General features: G+C 36.2%; 2 protein-coding genes and 1 pseudogene across 4 annotated transcripts; all 3 read right to left on the bottom strand.

Moving 5' to 3' along the window:
- Positions 1–261: 261 nt before the first annotated feature.
- On the bottom strand, positions 262–2,215 carry LOC121802193 (F-box protein PP2-B11-like). 2 transcript variants are annotated; one of them, XM_042201791.1, is made up of 4 exons: positions 2,192–2,215; positions 1,840–2,129; positions 1,190–1,299; positions 262–947 (listed from the first exon to the last, which is right to left on the bottom strand). In XM_042201791.1, the coding sequence occupies exons 2-4, from the start codon at positions 2,098–2,100 to the stop codon at positions 557–559; spliced, it is 762 nt and encodes a 253-aa protein (XP_042057725.1). In that variant the 5' UTR covers positions 2,101–2,129; positions 2,192–2,215; the 3' UTR covers positions 262–556. The 2 variants fall into 2 exon arrangements, with proteins under 2 accessions (XP_042057725.1, XP_042057724.1); XM_042201790.1 differs by lacking the exon at positions 2,192–2,215 and having other exon boundaries at positions 1,840–2,178.
- A 709-nt stretch (positions 2,216–2,924) lies between these two features.
- On the bottom strand, positions 2,925–9,440 carry LOC121804937 (glutathione reductase, chloroplastic-like). 2 transcript variants are annotated; one of them, XM_042204659.1, is made up of 17 exons: positions 9,380–9,440; positions 8,896–9,046; positions 8,288–8,352; positions 7,079–7,148; positions 6,748–6,819; positions 6,443–6,646; positions 5,888–5,961; positions 5,713–5,796; positions 5,472–5,559; positions 5,178–5,259; positions 4,862–4,938; positions 4,418–4,525; positions 4,236–4,300; positions 3,895–4,008; positions 3,695–3,794; positions 3,554–3,607; positions 2,925–3,272 (listed from the first exon to the last, which is right to left on the bottom strand). In XM_042204659.1, the coding sequence occupies exons 2-17, from the start codon at positions 9,034–9,036 to the stop codon at positions 3,180–3,182; spliced, it is 1,491 nt and encodes a 496-aa protein (XP_042060593.1). In that variant the 5' UTR covers positions 9,037–9,046; positions 9,380–9,440; the 3' UTR covers positions 2,925–3,179. The 2 variants fall into 2 exon arrangements, with proteins under 2 accessions (XP_042060593.1, XP_042060592.1); XM_042204658.1 differs by lacking the exon at positions 9,380–9,440 and adding an exon at positions 9,185–9,345.
- A 1,276-nt stretch (positions 9,441–10,716) lies between these two features.
- LOC121804599 lies at positions 10,717–17,305 on the bottom strand (annotated as a pseudogene).
- Between the last annotated feature and the right edge of the window lie 1,514 nt (positions 17,306–18,819).

The raw sequence follows: 18,819 nt of genomic DNA, 5'->3' as shown, positions 1-18,819 counted from the left end.
AACTAAAAATATCACAAAGCTGCAAGATTTGAGATCACTTTATGATTTAGTATATACTAGTAAACTGAATTTGATTTAAATATATTATATCAATATTCAATGTGATGGAGTAATATTTTTATAACATATAGTATGAGCTTTTTTTACCACGATTCTCTGATCCGTTTATATATTCATTTTATTTTCAAATTAGTCAGCATATAACATTTTTCTAATAAAGGGCTTATTAATTTGAACTTATAACTTGTAAGGTTGGCCCAATTCAAAGTTAAAAAGATATCATTGACAAAAGATACAAACAAATGTTTATTACTGTAGTATATTAGAACTGGTCGTCGAACTATAGGCTTAAATTTTAACTGACCGATAATATATCTACAATTCAAATTTGCTAGTACAATTTAACATAGGGTCGGTTCAACTTGGTCAGAAAAACCCTGCTTGGAATAAAGAGAGAACTAGAATCACTATATAACCTATAATTTTCGCGGGCTACTTTACTCAATTTGTCACCATAACAACATGGAAAATAAATGTATTGTTTGACGTTGTCGTGCTATAAAGGTCGGAACTCGATACCATGGACGATAAGTCCGGACTTGTCGTATGGGCTATTGATCTCGGTGAGCCACGCCTCCACCTCGCCTTCGTCGTCGCTGCTGTTGTAGAACCTTCCCATTTCTATCTCCAACCATCCATCTCCTCTCATCTTTGCTAATTTCCCAGTTTCTCTGGATTCAATACGCTCTTTTTTTATACCATTTTTCCTTGATTTGTCATTGAGACTTAACCTTAATACTGTGTTTGATGATCTTAGGCCTTCCTTGCTTTCTAGCAAGAACACTAAATAGGCTGCATACATAGTGTTTTTGGACAAGATTTCAGTTTTTATTTTTCCTTGAATGTGAATCCATCCCATGGATCTCAGCTTTGCCACCTCTGAGAATCTGAATAAAAACAACAACAAAAAAATGAATTTTCTTTACGTGACGAGTCCCTTCTTGCACGCGTGCACGATATGCACTTAAAAACAAGGAATAAATGTCATTTAAATTACGAATTTCGACCCTAATGGACTAATTGTGTCTCAATTGGGTCAGAACTCATGATTTAAATAGCAATTACTATTTCGAGAGAGATGAATTTATTGAAACACTTGAAGATTGTTTAGTTAAGAAATTATTTAAACCTGGACATTGGGTTTGGAATGAAATCCCAACAGCCTTTCCATGAAATCATAAGCTCCCTTGCTCCAATCATGAAACACTTCTTTCCACTTCTTTTGTCGATAGAAAAGCTCTGATTTTGATCAAACATAGTTAATTATTAGTAATATACAAGTGACATGCATTGATATCTCATATATTAAAATGGAAGATAAAATACGATGGAAAGATATAATTAAAATATGGATATGTATGAGCTTTAATCAAATAGCAAGTAACAAGTCAAGCCAATAAACTTGACTTTAGTTTCGGCTTATTTGAGTTGAATTGTATGATAATGTTTTTTAATCTATGCATTTTGCAATATTTTTGTAAAGGAAAAATTGTGCAACTTCACCAACTTTTAGAAGCTACGAAAATCTTTTATCTATTACTCCTTATGTCATACCATGGTCGTAAAGTGGGTGAAAAATCTAAACATAATATGAATTCTACTTTTATATAGAATAAAATATGAATGAGAAGAGTTAGTGTAATAATATGAAGTTTTTTTTATCAAAATTAGTAAAATATAAATGAAACAGTTAATAGCGGATGAAAGGAAAAGGAAATATGAGACGATTGTTTGCGAAAAGTTGAAATATGATAAAATGGAATGAGAATGAAGTGTTACCATTTTGCCTTGATCAATGAGGATAGGGGAGTCAGAGAGGCTGAAATAGAGATCTTTTTTAGTGGCATATTTGAGAGGAGAGACTGCTTTGGAGATGATTTCTTGATAATCAAGAGGCAAGAATCTCTCCCAAACGACATCGTTTTGTGCCACCGATTTGAGCTCTTTCGACGCAGCCGATGATCTCGAAGCATCCACAGCCGAAGTGTATGACAGAATCTCTGATATGCAATCCTCAGGCAATCTTGCAAACCACTCCATATCAAACTCTCTCTCTCTCTCTCTCTCTCTCTCTCTCTCTCTCTCTCTCTCTCTCTCTCTCTCTCTCTCTCTCTCTCTCTCTCTCTCTCACACCCCTTTTGGTGATGATTGATGAACTAGAAAGAATGATGTGTTTGCTTTGTTACATACAAATAAATAGAGAAAGGAGAGAGAGCTAATGAGATTTTCTTGCCTAAATTGAAAGAAACTGTCAAATACACGTGATTGTTTGGTTCTAGTTTGGTCTGAAATTTGCAAGTCTTAATCTTACCTACTTTCACTTGGGCATGTATATTAGTATGATATTGGATTTCGATATTAGTATTATTTTAATTCACTAATCATGTGATTTATTTCGATTGAAGATAGTTAAGCAAGATGCCATGTCAAAATGGTTTCTTGATAATCATTACTAAGCATTTTTAGCCAAAACCCAAATTAAGTGACAGCTTGTTGTTAATAATTATGTTAGATATATAATTACAACAACAATTATAACATTTAATAATTGAAATATTTAGTGAGGAAAACGGCGTGTAATAATCATTCCAACAACCCATCTTTTACTAATGAAAAAACACTACTTAAATGTGCGTCCAGAGTTGAAAAGTCCATTTCTGCTACTATGAATATTCATTGAAATATAACAGTCAATATTATCTTAGAAAATACTTTTCAAAGTCTACATACAAAAGAATCATGTGACTTATATCCAACTCGAAAGTAGTTTCCTAGAAAATGGAGTACCATTTTGTATTTTGGTGATATCGAAAATAAATCATACGTTAAATCTTAGGAATTTGAAGGGCAAAAACAAAGAGCAATTCAAGAAAAATCCATGCCATTTTCCATCATTAAGCCTCTCAAGATCACATTTTCCACCAAATTTAACCCAAAAATCCTAACTTCACAAAAATATCATAAAATTCAAGGAAAATGGTAGTAGTATGTATTATGAGATTCCAGCTACTTTTATATCTGCTACTTTTCTTTTTTTCTGCATTTTCCTGCTGAAAATATAATTTTGGTGTGTAACAAGGTTTGGCCAACTATGAAGCATCACATATTCTCATCCATGGCTACTGAATAGTCTTCGGCTTGCTAGGAGAAACTCGCCTCGTTACAGACCGCATGGTCACGAACTCCTCTGCAGAAGAGGGGTGAATGCCAATCTACAACACAGACAAAGTGTTAGCAGCACTGAGATGGTCGAATTGGTGCAAAACAATGTAGCAAATATCTCACACGTCGTCTGCTTCTTGGAAGTTCAAGAAAATAGACGAACCAAATCGTAGAAAAGTTCAACCAACAAGGTTAAAAAAAAAGACATCCGTTATCAAACAAGCTAGATTTAGTGTCAAGGCAATAGTTGTGCATTGAATCAAATAACAGATGAAAAGTGTAAATGACAGTAAGTAATATTTTGTTTCTAAAAAGGTTGATTATAACTCACCGTGCTGTCGAATTGTGCTTTGGTTGCTCCACACTTGAGTGCGACAGCAATTCCCTGTGTGGAGAGGGTCGTGTTAAGGTTACAAGCGTGAAAAAAGGAATAACGATGAATAGAGATAGAGGAGGAAATTATTTTGAGTACCTGCATGATCTCAGGAGCATCAGGCCCACACATGGATGCTCCAAGAACCTTATCAGTCTCTGCATCAGCGACGAGCTTCATGATTGTTTTCTCTTGTCGTCTGCACAACATCAACGGATATCATCAGAAGCGCGTGTTTAGAAATTTTACGGGTAATATTTCATAATCTGTCATACAGAACGAACTCTCCATATGCATACCCGGAAATAGTGTTCTTCATTGAATTAAACGTAGACGTGAAAACCAAAATGTCACCGGTTGCTTTCTCTAGAGCCTGTTCCTCACTGAGGCCGACTAACGACAGTGGTGGTATGCTGTCAAATAAGATAAGAACATGTTCAACGTAATTATAAAATTATAAAATGTTACAAACAATTACTAAGACAAGAAGGATGTGAAGGATGCATCAAGAATCCATATATAGTTCAAAGTTTCAAAGCTATTTATTTGGATTGCCTAAATTAAAATCCAATACCAGAAGGGATAAAACAATTAATTAAAATTTGCGAAGTAAAACGTTCAGCTATGAAGGCGGTAATACCAGAACACAGCACAAGGAACGTTGTCATAATCAGGTGCCGTAGGCTGTCCACCAAAGACGGTTTTCTACAACAGTAAAGAAAAAAACTTTTCTATCAATTAAGACACATTTAATTAGAGTATCATGATATATCTGGATCTTTGTCAAACACACAGAAGTTTAGTGTGAGAGAGGGAACATACGGCAAAACAGGTCCCTTCCATCAAGGCAACGGGAGTAAGATTCAATCTGTTTGTAACATCACCTATGGCCCATATGCTGGGTATGTTCGTGCAGGAGTATTCGTCGACCTGTCATCTAAGCTTAAGTGAACTACAGAAAATCAAACACGACAAATAGCAGTTTCCTTATACTATGTTCGTGCAGTTTCCTATATTATTTGAAATTCAGGAAGACAAATATTAGAGTATAGAATGTTGATAGGCTACAAGGAACTGCAGTCGTGCCCTACTATGCAGTATTGCACCATGCTGATTTCATTTTATTGTATATTTAGTCGATAATGGTCAGAAATCTTTCTGTAATTGTATATTTAATCGATAATGGTCAGAAATCTTTCTCTTATCACGAACTTTCCGGCAATACAGAGAAAATTCTACAATTATGACTGACTGATAACAACTCACCTTCACCGCGCCAGTTGTACTATCAAGCTCAACTCCTACAGATTCCAGATTTAGCCTTTTAGCATTCGGGACCCTGCCTGTAGCCAACGAGTGTAAAATCATCATTGGCCTCTCATGAAGGGAAAGATTACGCCAAAGTTAAGTTCATTTCCAAAAACATATGTATATTTCTTGTTCAGCAGTGTATAAATTTCAGACCCACATGTTCAAATGCAGGTTCGTTCCAACATAGAAGGGATTTCAAGAAACTATGTTCACTGTAACCATATCACTATCGGCATACCAAAATAAAGTGGCCCCGATGTTGAGAAATTACCCGTGGCAAAGAGTACAACATCGGCGGTAATTTCTTCACTGTGGCTGGTGAAAATTTTTATACCCTCTTCGGTTTTAACAAGCTGAATCACCAATTAGTTGTGTCAAGTCATTATCAATATCAGAATGAACTAAAATATCAAGCATAAAATGTGAATGCAATACATTAATTTGTTGATTCTTTTTTATTTCCAGCATGGGTTTCCTTTGCAAATTTCATCCATTGTATTTCCTTTTCTCTGTGTGTGTGAGATCTGATGAAATTGGGAAGTCGAATTTAAAAAGGATGTGGCACCTCAGTTATTGCTGTCCAAGGATGCATGGTGATTCCCCTTGCTTCTAAATTTCTTGCAACCAGAGCTCGCATCTCGTTATCAAAACCTCTGGTAAGATTTTAGGAGAGAATAGTATGAGATCATCGTACCAAGTAAGACCAAAGTACAGAAGAAAATGATCTATGCCTATGATATCCAGAAGTTTCACTCTGGCAGGTAGCTAGAAACTAGAGAAAAATGATTTCACGTAATTACTTTCACCTTAAAGGAAGTTCTTTTCTGAAACACAGATCAACATCTACACCCATCCCTCGCCATATTGAAGCAAACTCAAGGGCAATATACCTGCATTCAGAATTTGAGATAAGTGACATTCACTTCGATTCCATGCTGCCTATATAGATGTGTTAAAACAAAGTGCAACAGAGATAGTTACCCTCCACCAAGTATGACAGCTCGCTTAGGCAACTCTTCCAAGCTCAACGCCTCATCTGAAGTTATGGCTAATTCCTGGTGTAAACACAAATACAGGTGTACATCATAGCAGTTCATACAGGGCAAAGTTCGCCATAACAATTTTGGGAGAAAAAATGGACACTAAAACAAACATACAGGTCGTGATCACCTAAAGTAGTACTCCCTCCGTTCCTTATTAATAGAGGCGCTTCTTTTCGGTATGGAGATTAAGAATAGTGTGTTAAGTGGATAGTGAATAAAGTAAGCAAGATGAAGAGAGAATAAAGTAAGAGAGAGGGTTACTTTTTGCCAAAAATAGAAATGACTCAATTATCTTCGAACTTCCCAAAATAGAAAAATGACTCAATTAAGTTAATTGAACGGAGGGAGTATCTAACAAGCACAAGTTTACACTTAACGCAGTAAGTAAAAGTGAGTTTCTGCTCTCTACAAATAAAAGAATCAGTGAATCAAATTAATTGGAATCAAGATTTGCACGAAGTTAATCATATATAATGACAACAGTTACACTCACCTGACCTGGAATATCTGGACGCTTAGCACGGCTTCCAGTTGAAATTAGTATATGTTTTGCAGAATACCTTAGTTTTGTCCCATCGATTTGAATCACTTCAACGTCATTAGGACCTGCAACTCTTCCCTCACCTTCAAAAAGCTTAACTCCAGCATTCGCAAGTAAACGCTTGTATGTTCCATTTAATCTAACTATTTCTTCTGTCTGGCAGCATCATGAAAAGATCAAGAAAATGCATGAGATAGAACTTGAAATCAATTTCTCTTAGTATGGAGTTTGAATAATATTCAGTACGTTTCATGTACCTTCTTGTGTAAGTGTTTTTTCCAATTAAAATCAATTTTCTCATTCAGCTCCCATCCGTAATTCCTTGCATCCTGCAAGTCCGATGTGGGATGATTGAAAACATTCATTATTCAATAGGTCAAGAAACAAGATCAGGTTATATTGTTGATAAATTATACTCTATTGGATTCTGGAACCAAACCATATTAATATAAGATTTTATATGTTGGATCAGAAAATTTGATATTTAAAAAAATTATTCTGACTTTAATTATAAGTTTATAACTCAAAAACTCTTCCTAAAATACAGATTTTGTATAATTCATTCTAATTACATGGTCAAAAACTCACCTCTAGATCAGAACCAAAAGAAGCACCATAAAATAAAATCTTTTTGGGAACACAACCACGAATGACACACCTGAAATACAAACAAATAGTTCTTTAGCTACATTGCCAATCTCAAAATTAATAACTTGTACTCTTGCAGCTCATGTACATGAGACAAACTAATTATGTAAATGGATTGTAATCCACAAAAGTTGACTACTTTATGAAGGAAAGTCATCCTTCATGCACATGCAGCAAGGCTGACATTTTTGAACCAGCTTAACACTTATAGCTCGGAAAACTCTATGTCTGACAACAGTTGCTGCTATAGAGTATAGATATCATCAATATAGTATTTGAGCAATTACTTTTATCCAATTTAGTTAGACAGCTTAAATCAATAATCTCCCGGCACCATGGTGCATATTTTTACCCTAAATTTCCACTGAAGATTTTACTTTTATCTCAGGAAGCTAGCCTGGAGCATTCTGAATGCAACTGATGCCAATGCAAATTCCAAACGCAAACCGAAACTAAACATGAGAATATACAATGTGTTGCATAGAAAACACCCGAACGATTAAAACTAGGCAATCAATCCTCAATATCAACAGCATGACAAATATCTACCTTTATTCAGCTGCTATAGAATCAGAAATTACTGAGGTGACAAGTGAAAAAAATGTATAACTTCTTGTCATGCAGTCTTCGTAAATGCTAGTTTCTAGACAATTTCCAGGAAATTGTGGATCTTTTTTCACTGGAGATTATTGTTTTAACTCAGGAAGCTTGCCTGGATCATTCTCAATGCAACTAACAAAATGCAAATTCCAAACTCAACCGAAACTAGACATGAGAATTTACAATTTGTTGCATAGAAAATATCTGAATGATTAAAACTCGGCAAACTATCCTCAATATCAACAGCATAACAAATATCTACCTTTATTCAGCTGCTATAGAATCAGAAAATTAACTTCTTTTATGCAGTCTTCCTAAACTCTAGATCTAGATAATTTCTTGGAAATTGTGCAAATCCATCTACACTCAATGGACTGGATAATCATTTACACAAAATATTATCATAAAAAAGACTTCGCTTATGTTTTGGCTGACACCCAGGAAGTGAACTATAAAAATGCAGGAATTCAGGCAGATATTCTTTGTAAAACTATCGTTAGAAAGGCATCACACACAAACCTAATGAATCTAATACTACTTTTTACTTACGTTCCGCCAACTCCTCCAATAACTTCAGAGCTGATAGGATGAAATGGAAGCTCACAGATCCCAACCTGTTAGCATTGGAAGTATTTGAGTGAAGATAAACTTTAAAATATCACATTATTAGGACTCATCAGCTTAAAAAGAAGTGAACAATGTATATGTAAACAACCTTACTAAACCAGGAAATAGAAATGTTTAAAAAAATACTCAACCATAACTAAAGAACTAATAATAGATAACATCATAACACATCTCAGGTCCCAATTTGAAGAACGGCCCCTTGTAGCACTTGTCATTCAGTTATTTTCTTAGTTATTTAGATCGAAGCATGGAAGCTGACATACATTAACGCATAACCGGACACCACATCTCCCACAGACAAATGTGCAATAGCCATTGCAGAAATAAGAATTTAACAGATTTTGGCCGAGCTACAAGATTAAGAACACACTTACAAGCAAACCAGCAATGATAAACAAGAATAAGAACAAATTTTCACTAAGCAGTTTATATTGTTGCACCAAGTATGTAGACCTCAACACTAAAGTGAACTGTCGGAATATGCACCATGTACCAACAGAATCTCGCAGTTGCACTCTCATTGTTGTTACCTTAGCTCCATATTGAGCAGAGAATCTCGAGGCACGAACTCCTCCACTTCCTGCCCCAATCACAAACAAATCAAAGTCATAGAGAGCCTCCCCTTCATCAGATTTATCCAGATCCCCATCAACAAGCATCTTCCTCGTCATTTCCACAACACTACAATCCACAATCAAGAATGACTAAGAATCCATTAGTGAACTAAGAAATGAGGATATGAGACCAAACCCAAACCACAAACATATTCTGATTTCTGATAAACCTCAATGCCTCATCTCACACCGAAAAGTTCATTACCTGTCACTCGGTTCTGATGGAAGAATTATGCAGTTAACGGATTACTTCAACTACTCAACTACCTCTATCTCCTCTTGCATTCAGTGAAAGAGAGCACATTTTGATTGTAGTTCAAGCAAGTTTTTCAAGATGACATCTTTTTGCATAAATAAGCAATAAATAAGCTGGAAAGTGGAAACAGATCAGTCGACTCACATTTATTCGTCTTGCTCCCAAAAAAGAACAATGTCCAATTTTGCTCTGGGCCAAATCTTGGGGAAGGAAATGGAACAAAATATCAGATAATAATGGGTTATTAATAGGGATGTCAATGTAGCCCGCAACCCGTAGGTTGGCCCGAATAGCCCGCCAAATTTATAGAGTTATGGCTGAAAATTTCTAGCCCGATAAAATTAAAACCCGATTAGCATGCACCCGATTAACTTGCGACCCGTTAGGGCCAGACCCGAAAACCCGATGGGCTGGCCCGAAAACCCGATAAAATTTCTATTATTCTATTTTTTACTCATAATTCAACACTTCATTGATTAATTTTATAATATAGATAACTAAAAAAATAACTTTCAATCTAATATTAAATATACAAATTATATATTGAATTTTTATTAATATAATAATTGATAAATAAATTAAAAACTTCAAATTCACTTAAAAAACTATTTAAATTTCTAAAACATGCATTAAAATTTCACGAAATATCTCAAATATTAGTATTTGATCATGTTTATGATTGAATTTGACGATATATCTCAGATTTATCATAATTAAATATTTTACATTTTATGAATATAACTAATTTTCATCATTATTTATTTGATCGATCACATGTTAATCTTATCGGTAGCAACCCGCTTAACCGCTGGACTAGCCCGAAACCTGAGCTTTTAGGTTTAGGGTTGAACTTTTACAACCCGATTAGCCCGCACCTGATTGACCTGCAACCCGAATAGAACCGGCCCGATTGACATCCCTAGTTATTAAATAGAGCGTAAAGGTAACTTTGTGAAGCGCAAGTTTAGAATTTCATTGACGAAATTGAATACTTGATGACGACAGAAATGGACATGATTGACAGATGTCAGTTGATTTGCCCAACCGAGAGCTGTGGGCATTATTATTACAAGCAAGCAAGAGTTAAGTGAGGATTGACAATTGGATAAAAAGATACTGTAATTAATTACCGTTGTATTTAGATTTTATACTCCAATCATTGAACTGACTAAATATAGACATAGTCTCCTTTCCTTTTTATTCGAAAATTATGAAAATTTATTTTTGTATATTTGAGAATTCAAATTTTACTCCCACTATTAATTTAAGAATGCACGAAAGAAAAAATAAGGCTATCAAATATGACTTCACATTCAATAGTTACATTTTTGGTCTCATTTTATGTATCACTTTAATATTTTCATATTTTTATTTATTTTTTTAATTTTTAATTTTGTTTGCATTAATTGAATTTTTTTTAATAAATGTAATTAAAAAATCTTGGCATTTTCTAGTCCGTTAAATTTTGAAGTCCGAAGTCATGCTTACAACATTTTGCATAAATTTGAACTAGAATTCGACTATACAATGTTAAAAATGAATGAATTACAATTGTCATACAAATGCAGTAAAATTAGGTTCCCATCTATGCACTTCCTCTCAACACGAACAGTGAAATACGGCATTGCCAAAGCACCACGGCTTCTTCGCTATCTTTTTCGTGCCACCCTCGTTGCATGAGGGATTTGCAGTATCGGAGGGTACATGCGATCTATCCATCGCCATGACCACAGGGGCTTTCCTGATCGTCTTCGACGAGGACAGAGCCCATTGCATCGCCCATATGGCGAGCGGCCTCATGTATATGAGGGAACGGAAGTGGCCGTCAGTCGTCCAGCCTTCTGGCGTCTGGAAAGCATACCTGCACGAGTAAAGACGGGATTAGACCATCTTCGTACTCGAGCAAATGTTGTTGTGTTGTGTTGTGTTGTGGTGTGGTGAGTTGATGTGACATACCCGTATCCCTCGTCCGACCAGCTAGCTAGGAATATGCCTTCGGCGGTGGTGAAAGCCTGCTCCGCCATTCCGGCGTGGATCATGGTAGCAGCCGCGGCATACGTTACTCCCGTCCACACTTCACGGGATTGCATGCATGATTCGTCTACCTTACCGTTCGGATGCATCCCGTTAACGGCCCCGATCCTTCCTCCTTGGACTTTCATGACGTTGAAATCGTGGATCTTCTGGAGCGCGCTTCGGATCTTCCGGTCGTCGAAAAGATCAGGCAAGCCCGATGCAGCCGTGTACCATTGTCCCGCGAGCTGATCGGCTTGGATGGATTTACTGTTACTGCTAGACCCGCTGTCGTAGTTGAAATACGACCCGTTCCATAACTTCTCCTCGAATACGGCTTTCCCCTTTATGAATTTGTTCTTGCACTTTTCAGCGAAGGCTTGGTCGCCTAGCTGGACGGCCATCGTGGCGGCAGCTTGAAGCGCGGCGAGCCATAAGGAACCACAGTAAGCACTAATGCCGTGAACGGTCCAGGCGTCGTATGTTTGATCCGGGAACCCATCGTTTTCAATCATACCGTCATTGTCCCTATCAAATTGGTCCATGTAGTCTATTGCCGCGCAGACAGCAGGCCAGACCTCTGCTCCGAAAGAAAGATCCCCCGTTGCAGCAAAGTCTCGGTACACCTGAAGAACAAACTTCGGGTTAAGATCCTTCCACCTACTCGTGTCATGTATGTTGTATGCGTTCATCTCGTGCCACGGGTCGTGAGTTCCAAGATCGTGAGGAACGGCTCCTTTCACCTTACGGATTCCGTGATTCCCCTCCGCTAAAAACTTAACTTTCCGTCTGTCCTCAAACAGCACAGCGTTTGCGAATTCCCGTTGTATGCTGAGCTCGATCTTTGGAAACAGCTCAAGAAGTGCGAATGACGCGTAGAAGTGGACGTCGTACGTGCACCACATGATATACTCGACACCCTCCAAATACAAAAACTTCCCTACATCATTATCATCATCATCATCATCGTTCACGGGCTCTATCGACTTGATAGGTGAAGTCCCAAGGGAGTTGCCTCCACCACCACTCCCACAAGAGCCCGACTCTTCTTGGTCTGAAGATTCTCTCACAGCCGTATCTCCACCTCCGCTTGGATCAATATCTACGGAGGCCTCAGAATCTTCAACAGCGGACTCATTTACAAGTCCAGCTGATTTGTGAACTATCCGTACATGTTGATTTTTCGATTTTTTGCTGTTCGTAATCACAGACTTAATACCAACTGAATCCTCCATCGGTGAGCCAGAGTCTGCATGAACAGCACAAGCAGTTAAGGAAACAAAGCAAATGATATCACATCAAGTGCAGTAAAAAAAATACGTTGAAGAATAAATACCAATCCAAACTGTTCCACCGGCAACTAGAAAATAGAGCTCATTGAACAGAGTAAATTTATACCTGCAAACAATGCACGGCATTCAGTTGAAGACTAATCATAAGCTAGAGAAAAAATCCTTTCTATCGAGCACAAGGAAAAAGATATCGACCACAGAACAAAAACGGGCAAACATTTTCATATGTGGAAACTTAGCAAACACATCTCTAAGGGGTTGTTAACCGTTGCTTACCATTCTGGCAGTTTATCATCTTTAAGAATAGGGTTCTGCCATTTTTCGATCTCTTCTTCCCACAGCATATACTCTGTACAAGAATCAAACAAAAACGTGATTATTGCAGTTGAGGATAGTGCCCTTTTCTAACAACTTTGAAGTCTTCAAGTTCAAAAGAGAAGAAAAATAAAGGAAACTTTTAGCTTTTCTATTGAGCGGTGAAATGACAATAGAGGTAACGAAATCACTCACTTGTTAGAGAGTCGTGGACCAGGTCCTTTGCTGCATTTTTAGAAGTGCCATAGTATTTAGTATACCTCCTGTGTCCATTTGAACAAAAGAAGAAAGGACAGGTAAGAATATGCAACGACGTGATCCGATTTTTTGAAAACTACGTGGTTGATCTTAATCGAAAAGTGAAAAGTTAAGAACAATATAAAAGAGAATGACAACTCAAAAGTAGTAAAAAAGCAAAGCACACATGTAAACATCAGAAAAATCGACCGGAATTACCTATGGTAGGACTTTCCTTTGCAGAATTTAACTTTAGGAGATGACCAAGAAACAGCAAATGCGATTGTGCACTTTCCATGAGGCTCAACCCATGTAGAAGCAGAAACTGCAGCGCAATGGGTCTCCCCAGGTGACGACGGCATGCTAGGTCCCTTGCTCGAGTTCTCTCGATCAAAGTGGCCATCCTAAGAATCAGACTAGATTAGCTAACAATGCTAAAATTATGAAGAGGAATAAAAAGTACGTGAATTAAATCTAAGCCACGTGCTAGGTAAGCGAATTAAGCAAATAAAAATCCAAGCAATATGTGGCAAATCAGCGTACCTGTGCCATTTTGTCCCACATATCTTTTGCAGTTACGCAACTTCCTTCGTTCAGGCTAAAACAAGGCAAGACTGAGACGCTCACATTTTGAGTTTCACAGGCAGCAATTGCATAAGTCACGGGAGGGTTATCTTTTGCCGTCCTGAAAGTGATAAATATTGCAATCCATTAGGTTAAATTCCAAAACAGCATGTGCACGTATATAAATCTACATACGGTGTACTGAAGTAAGTCATGTATAAGTCCAAACATACAGCAGCATAGATTTTGAAGACACCTTGTACATATAAATCCAATCGAGATCTCTCAAAATATTAGACAGCACCATTTCCATATTTTAACGCAGTAATGACATACGAACGTATTAGAACACTCGACACCAGAAAACGGTAGCTAGCTCAAAACTTGCTCTCAAATAAAGCTCTATTGCAAATAATTCCCTTAGTTAACAGTGAACTCGTCTGGAGAATAAATTGACCTTGTCTTATATTAAGACCTAAAATTCTTGATTGGGCGGGAAAGAATCCAGAATTTTGACTCCAATTCAAGAATCTGAAATTTTCACTCCTAATCCAGAGAAAATATGCCAACCAACCGTCACATTTAAGTAAAAAAGGTAAGATGACTTGCTTGTGATGTAGCAGCACGCCTGATACTCCATCTTCACCTCTATAAGAAAAGAGGAAAAACAAGTACAAACGTCAAAATACAATAAAAAAGTTGATTGGTTAAACAATACTCTGTGAAATAAACTTACATAAATGGCTCGTTGACGTGTTCCCCTGTTAGATGTGAGGTGCCTCCAATAGAATTCTGCGATGAATAGAAAGATGTTGCCAAGTAAGAACCCAAACTCAGAAACACTGATATTGCCAGAACTAAAACAGCTATAAGGGCACGAACAACTCACCGCCCACGTAAAACATAGGCTGACTTTTGCCCTCTCCTTCCCGGTATTCACCAACTATATAAGACATAAAAACCAACGTAACAAGTGATTATTCATGAGCAGAATGTTTGCTGAGATAGAAGGATAGATGTTGAAAATGCAAAATTTACATACAGTGTACACAAATACAGATGTGGGAAGGCTGCTCTCTCGATAATTATGAGGTACAAATGGTGATATCTGCCTACAAGATATTTTCAGCTCAGGGTCTGGTTCACCTGTTGAAACAAAAAAGAAAGAATGAAAAACGCAATGACCAAAATTGGCACATCTACCAGCCATAAAACACTTGAGGTAGTAAGTTACCGTCATAAACTGTCCATGCCCTGGGGAATAGAGCATGATATGTAGAATGCTGACCATTTAAATTCCAACCCCATGGTGATATACCTTGATCACTTGGCTTTCTGTCAAAACAAATAGAATGTTAATGAGGAGCTCAATTATGTCTCCAATTCGTTTCACCTTAAAAATGACATTTCACTATGATGCACATCTCAAATGTACTAATTAAACTGTCACAATGCTTACCCTAAGCCCTCATGTCTGCCAGGAGATAAAACCGATGAATACTTCTTGTTTCCTCTATCACGAGATATGAAGATCTGTAGAACTAAAGATATTAGGATGTGATAAAAATAATACCACACATGTAGATAAAGACATTTTTTCCCTTTGTAATGAAAAAATATTTTTTTGAAATTCATGAACAGCTCACACATTGACAAAGATACGTGCATTCATCAAAAGCAGGAATTACTTTACGGATATATTGAGGAGAAGATTCTTACAGAGAATTGATTGGCCATCACCGGTGCGGTCTCACATGTACCAGGAAGTATTTGAAAATGCCTGAATTCCCCCCTGAAGCCTCTAGATATGCTACCGCTCCTGTGTGGGCATAGAAGACGATCCGTTAGGTTTCCACGACATGGTCTGCGAGAAAGAGGAGAGCCAGATTATAGATACTGCTTACCCCATCCCACCTAGAGGAACACCTTGTGATGCTGAGGGTTTGCAATGTTCTCGAGTAAAAGGGTCTATGGGTGCTTTCTGTACAAGAAGAGAAAACCAAAGTAAGCTCGTTTATTGAAGGATGCTGAAAAGGGACAAGATGTTCAAAAGGATGGGTGATGGGAAACTTACTCTTCCATGGGATGCTTCTTCCCGTACGTAATGCCATAGTCGTATTCCAAGTCGAATCTTTAACCGAGAACAATGTGTCAATGACGAGTCAAGAAAACGGAAGGTGTTATGAGAGATAGCGTTGATTACCATTTGTATGGCTTCTCGAAATGTGATGCTGAATTCTTTAAGAATGCTGGCATGGCTATTCAATTTTCTTCTCGTGCGTGCTCGGGAGGGGCAGAACCATCAACATCAAACTGTTGCCACACAAAAATCAGATTACTGAGCTGCTTATATACAACTACTAAATGCTTATATAATAACTGTGAAAATTATAAATATGAGATGAACACAAACATAAGTGGAATTAATAAATAGAAAGGACCCTAGATAACATATACTGTAGTAGTTATATCTGTATAATCAAAAAGCTGATTTAAACATTAATTTATCAATTTCTTTTCTTCCACCCAATCAGCTCGCTTAGCACATACATGGTGAAACTTGCAGGAGATGCCTTTAGACATTATCATAACACACTGATTAACCAATCTACATTGTAATCTTCCCTGCTATATTTAGATAAAAGAGCATCAAATATATCTTATTCTTAAATGAAGGTGTTTTCAAACAATTATGAAGAAGGAAACACAAAATTAGTTTATCTCTATACGTATATAACAGGCAACAGAAAAACCAATAGCAATGAAGACCAAATTTTAGTGCTTTCTGTAACCATCGATCATACTATCTTCAAACTTGCCAAAATTATGTGAAGTGCAGAATACAAAGGCCATGGATCTTTAACTTCAAAGTTGAGTGCCGTAATTGGACTGACTAACTAAATATAGAAATCACAGCTTTGCAAGAAAAGGCTTACCAACTGCAAAGTTGATCGATTAATGTATTCTTCCGGCGGCCATGAATTCTTTCTATAATGAAACAGATTTCCACCCACCATTCTCACTTTCCCACCTCAATATTCGAGAATTCAATTTTTTTCTTTTTTCAAATGATCCAATCCTTTGAAATGGTCAGTAAAATAGAAAATCACCCCCAGTTGAAAAAATTGGGGAGAAGATGAAGAATCTTAGCGTCGAATCCTCCAAAAATCCAATCTTTAAGATAACCCACCTCCAACTCCCAATAAACGTGCAGCAGGAAACAGAAATCTTCAGTTTTTTTTTCTTTTGTTAAAAGTTTGAGGCTTGATCGGTAGAGTGCAGAGAAATTCCGGTTGGAGGAGCAGAGTGGTGGGTGGGGTCGGGATCGAAAATCTCGGGATTGGATATGGATTTTTCTTAAGAAAATTAAAATCTAATAAGAGTGGTTTGTTGAAATAGAGGAGAATCCACCACCTGGATGTATGGAGCTCTTGTGAATTGCCAGGTGGTGATGAATACGAACAGTAACACCTCAAGCCTGCAACTCTCCCTCTCTCCTACTTAATACTTATACATATATATATACATATATAATCAGGTGAGAGGCTTCTTCTATAGTTGTATGTAGAGAGAGACAAAGGGGGAAAATGGAAGAAAGGTAGAAATAGCATGATTTTGGGGATGTAAAAAGTTGACTGTGGATTTTAGTGGTTTGGTTTTCACTTCTCTTTTTGGTTGGCGCTGCTCAACTAGTTTTCTCTCAATGCCACTGTCAAATAAATTTTGATTTTCAGTTTTTCTTTTCTTTTTTGGTTATTGTAAAAAATTAGTGGAATTTGATGCTGTTACGTATATTTTAACACGCAAAATTCTGAAAATCACATTGTTAGAAATATTTAATTATGGCTAATAGCGGATCTTCATAGTATAAATTGTAAATATCATTGATAAATAAAATGACAGGAGTGTATAGAAATAACATGTTTTAAAGAAAGTTTTAATAAATAGAACGTGATTAATTTTGCTGGATGAATAAGAGGGAAAATGAGATTCTTATTTACAGGTGAATTAAGTACAAATTAGCAAAATACTGTGAGAAAAAAATATAATCACACTTGGTCAATATTATTACACCATTCATAACGAAAAAACTATAGCACAATACTGTGAGAAAAAAATATGGAGTACTATAGATTGAGTCACATTGAAAAGAATCTTGTAATTTCTTGTTCTATTATCTCAATTTTCAAAAGGTTATCTGATAGTAATTTCTAAATGGTGTTTTCAGCATTTTCTTAGTAGTCATAATACTTTTCACATTGTAAAGTAATATGACCATGGAAATAGGAATATTTGTAGCAGGGTAGTTTTGCCGACAATGCTATTAAATAGTATTAAAGTGACTAGGCCATTAATAATAACTTTTCTTCGTGTTTTTGGAATATAATTATATCCACATATTTAACATCAAGTAACTTAATTTTATAATATCAACTCATGTAATTGTGTATTTAAAATTTAAATGATTTTAATTTAATGAAAAAAGAACTACAATGAAAGCTAAATAAAAATGACATGAAAAATTATTGGTCAATGATAAACTTGTCGTGCATTTAGCCCACACAATTATATACACAAACAAAAATATATGTGAATCGCAAAATGATCATTCAGTACAAAATTTTATGAGATGCGTTATTAGCAAATTACACATTTTATCGATCACGTGAATTTTCTCATAACTATGAGTTATCAACCTATCGTTATGGACTAAATATTTATTTTATAGAATTTAAAGAAAATTAATTAATTTTTTGTTGAAAATTACGTACACTTGAGTAGTTGGATTACCCTTTATCACTAAAATAAAAGAATATAGTGTGTGCGTGGTATGACACTTTATAAATTATCAAAAAAAAAAAAACATGTACTGCTCCAAAAAAATTGTGGTGACGCATCAATCCAATTATTTTACATTCCATGATTAAGTCAATTATAATCACAAAAATGTGTACGGTTCGGATGTACTGCTTGTTTGAGAATTGATTTATGAGTTAATAAAACAATAATACAGAAACAAAATACAAAGTTGACATGACCCTATCACACTTGATTCAACTTTCATCAAATGTCGGTATCTACCAAATAAAATAAAAATAGATAAATAAGAAAACTAAATATCGAAATAAGCTTTACATTTTTGCTTCAATTTTAAATTTTAAT

The sequence above is a fragment of the Salvia splendens genome, chromosome 5 (genome assembly GCF_004379255.2).
Source record: "Salvia splendens isolate huo1 chromosome 5, SspV2, whole genome shotgun sequence".
Taxonomy (NCBI): domain Eukaryota; kingdom Viridiplantae; phylum Streptophyta; class Magnoliopsida; order Lamiales; family Lamiaceae; genus Salvia; species Salvia splendens.
Note: the sequence above shows the minus strand (reverse complement) of the source record. Positions and strands in the feature narration are given on the sequence as shown.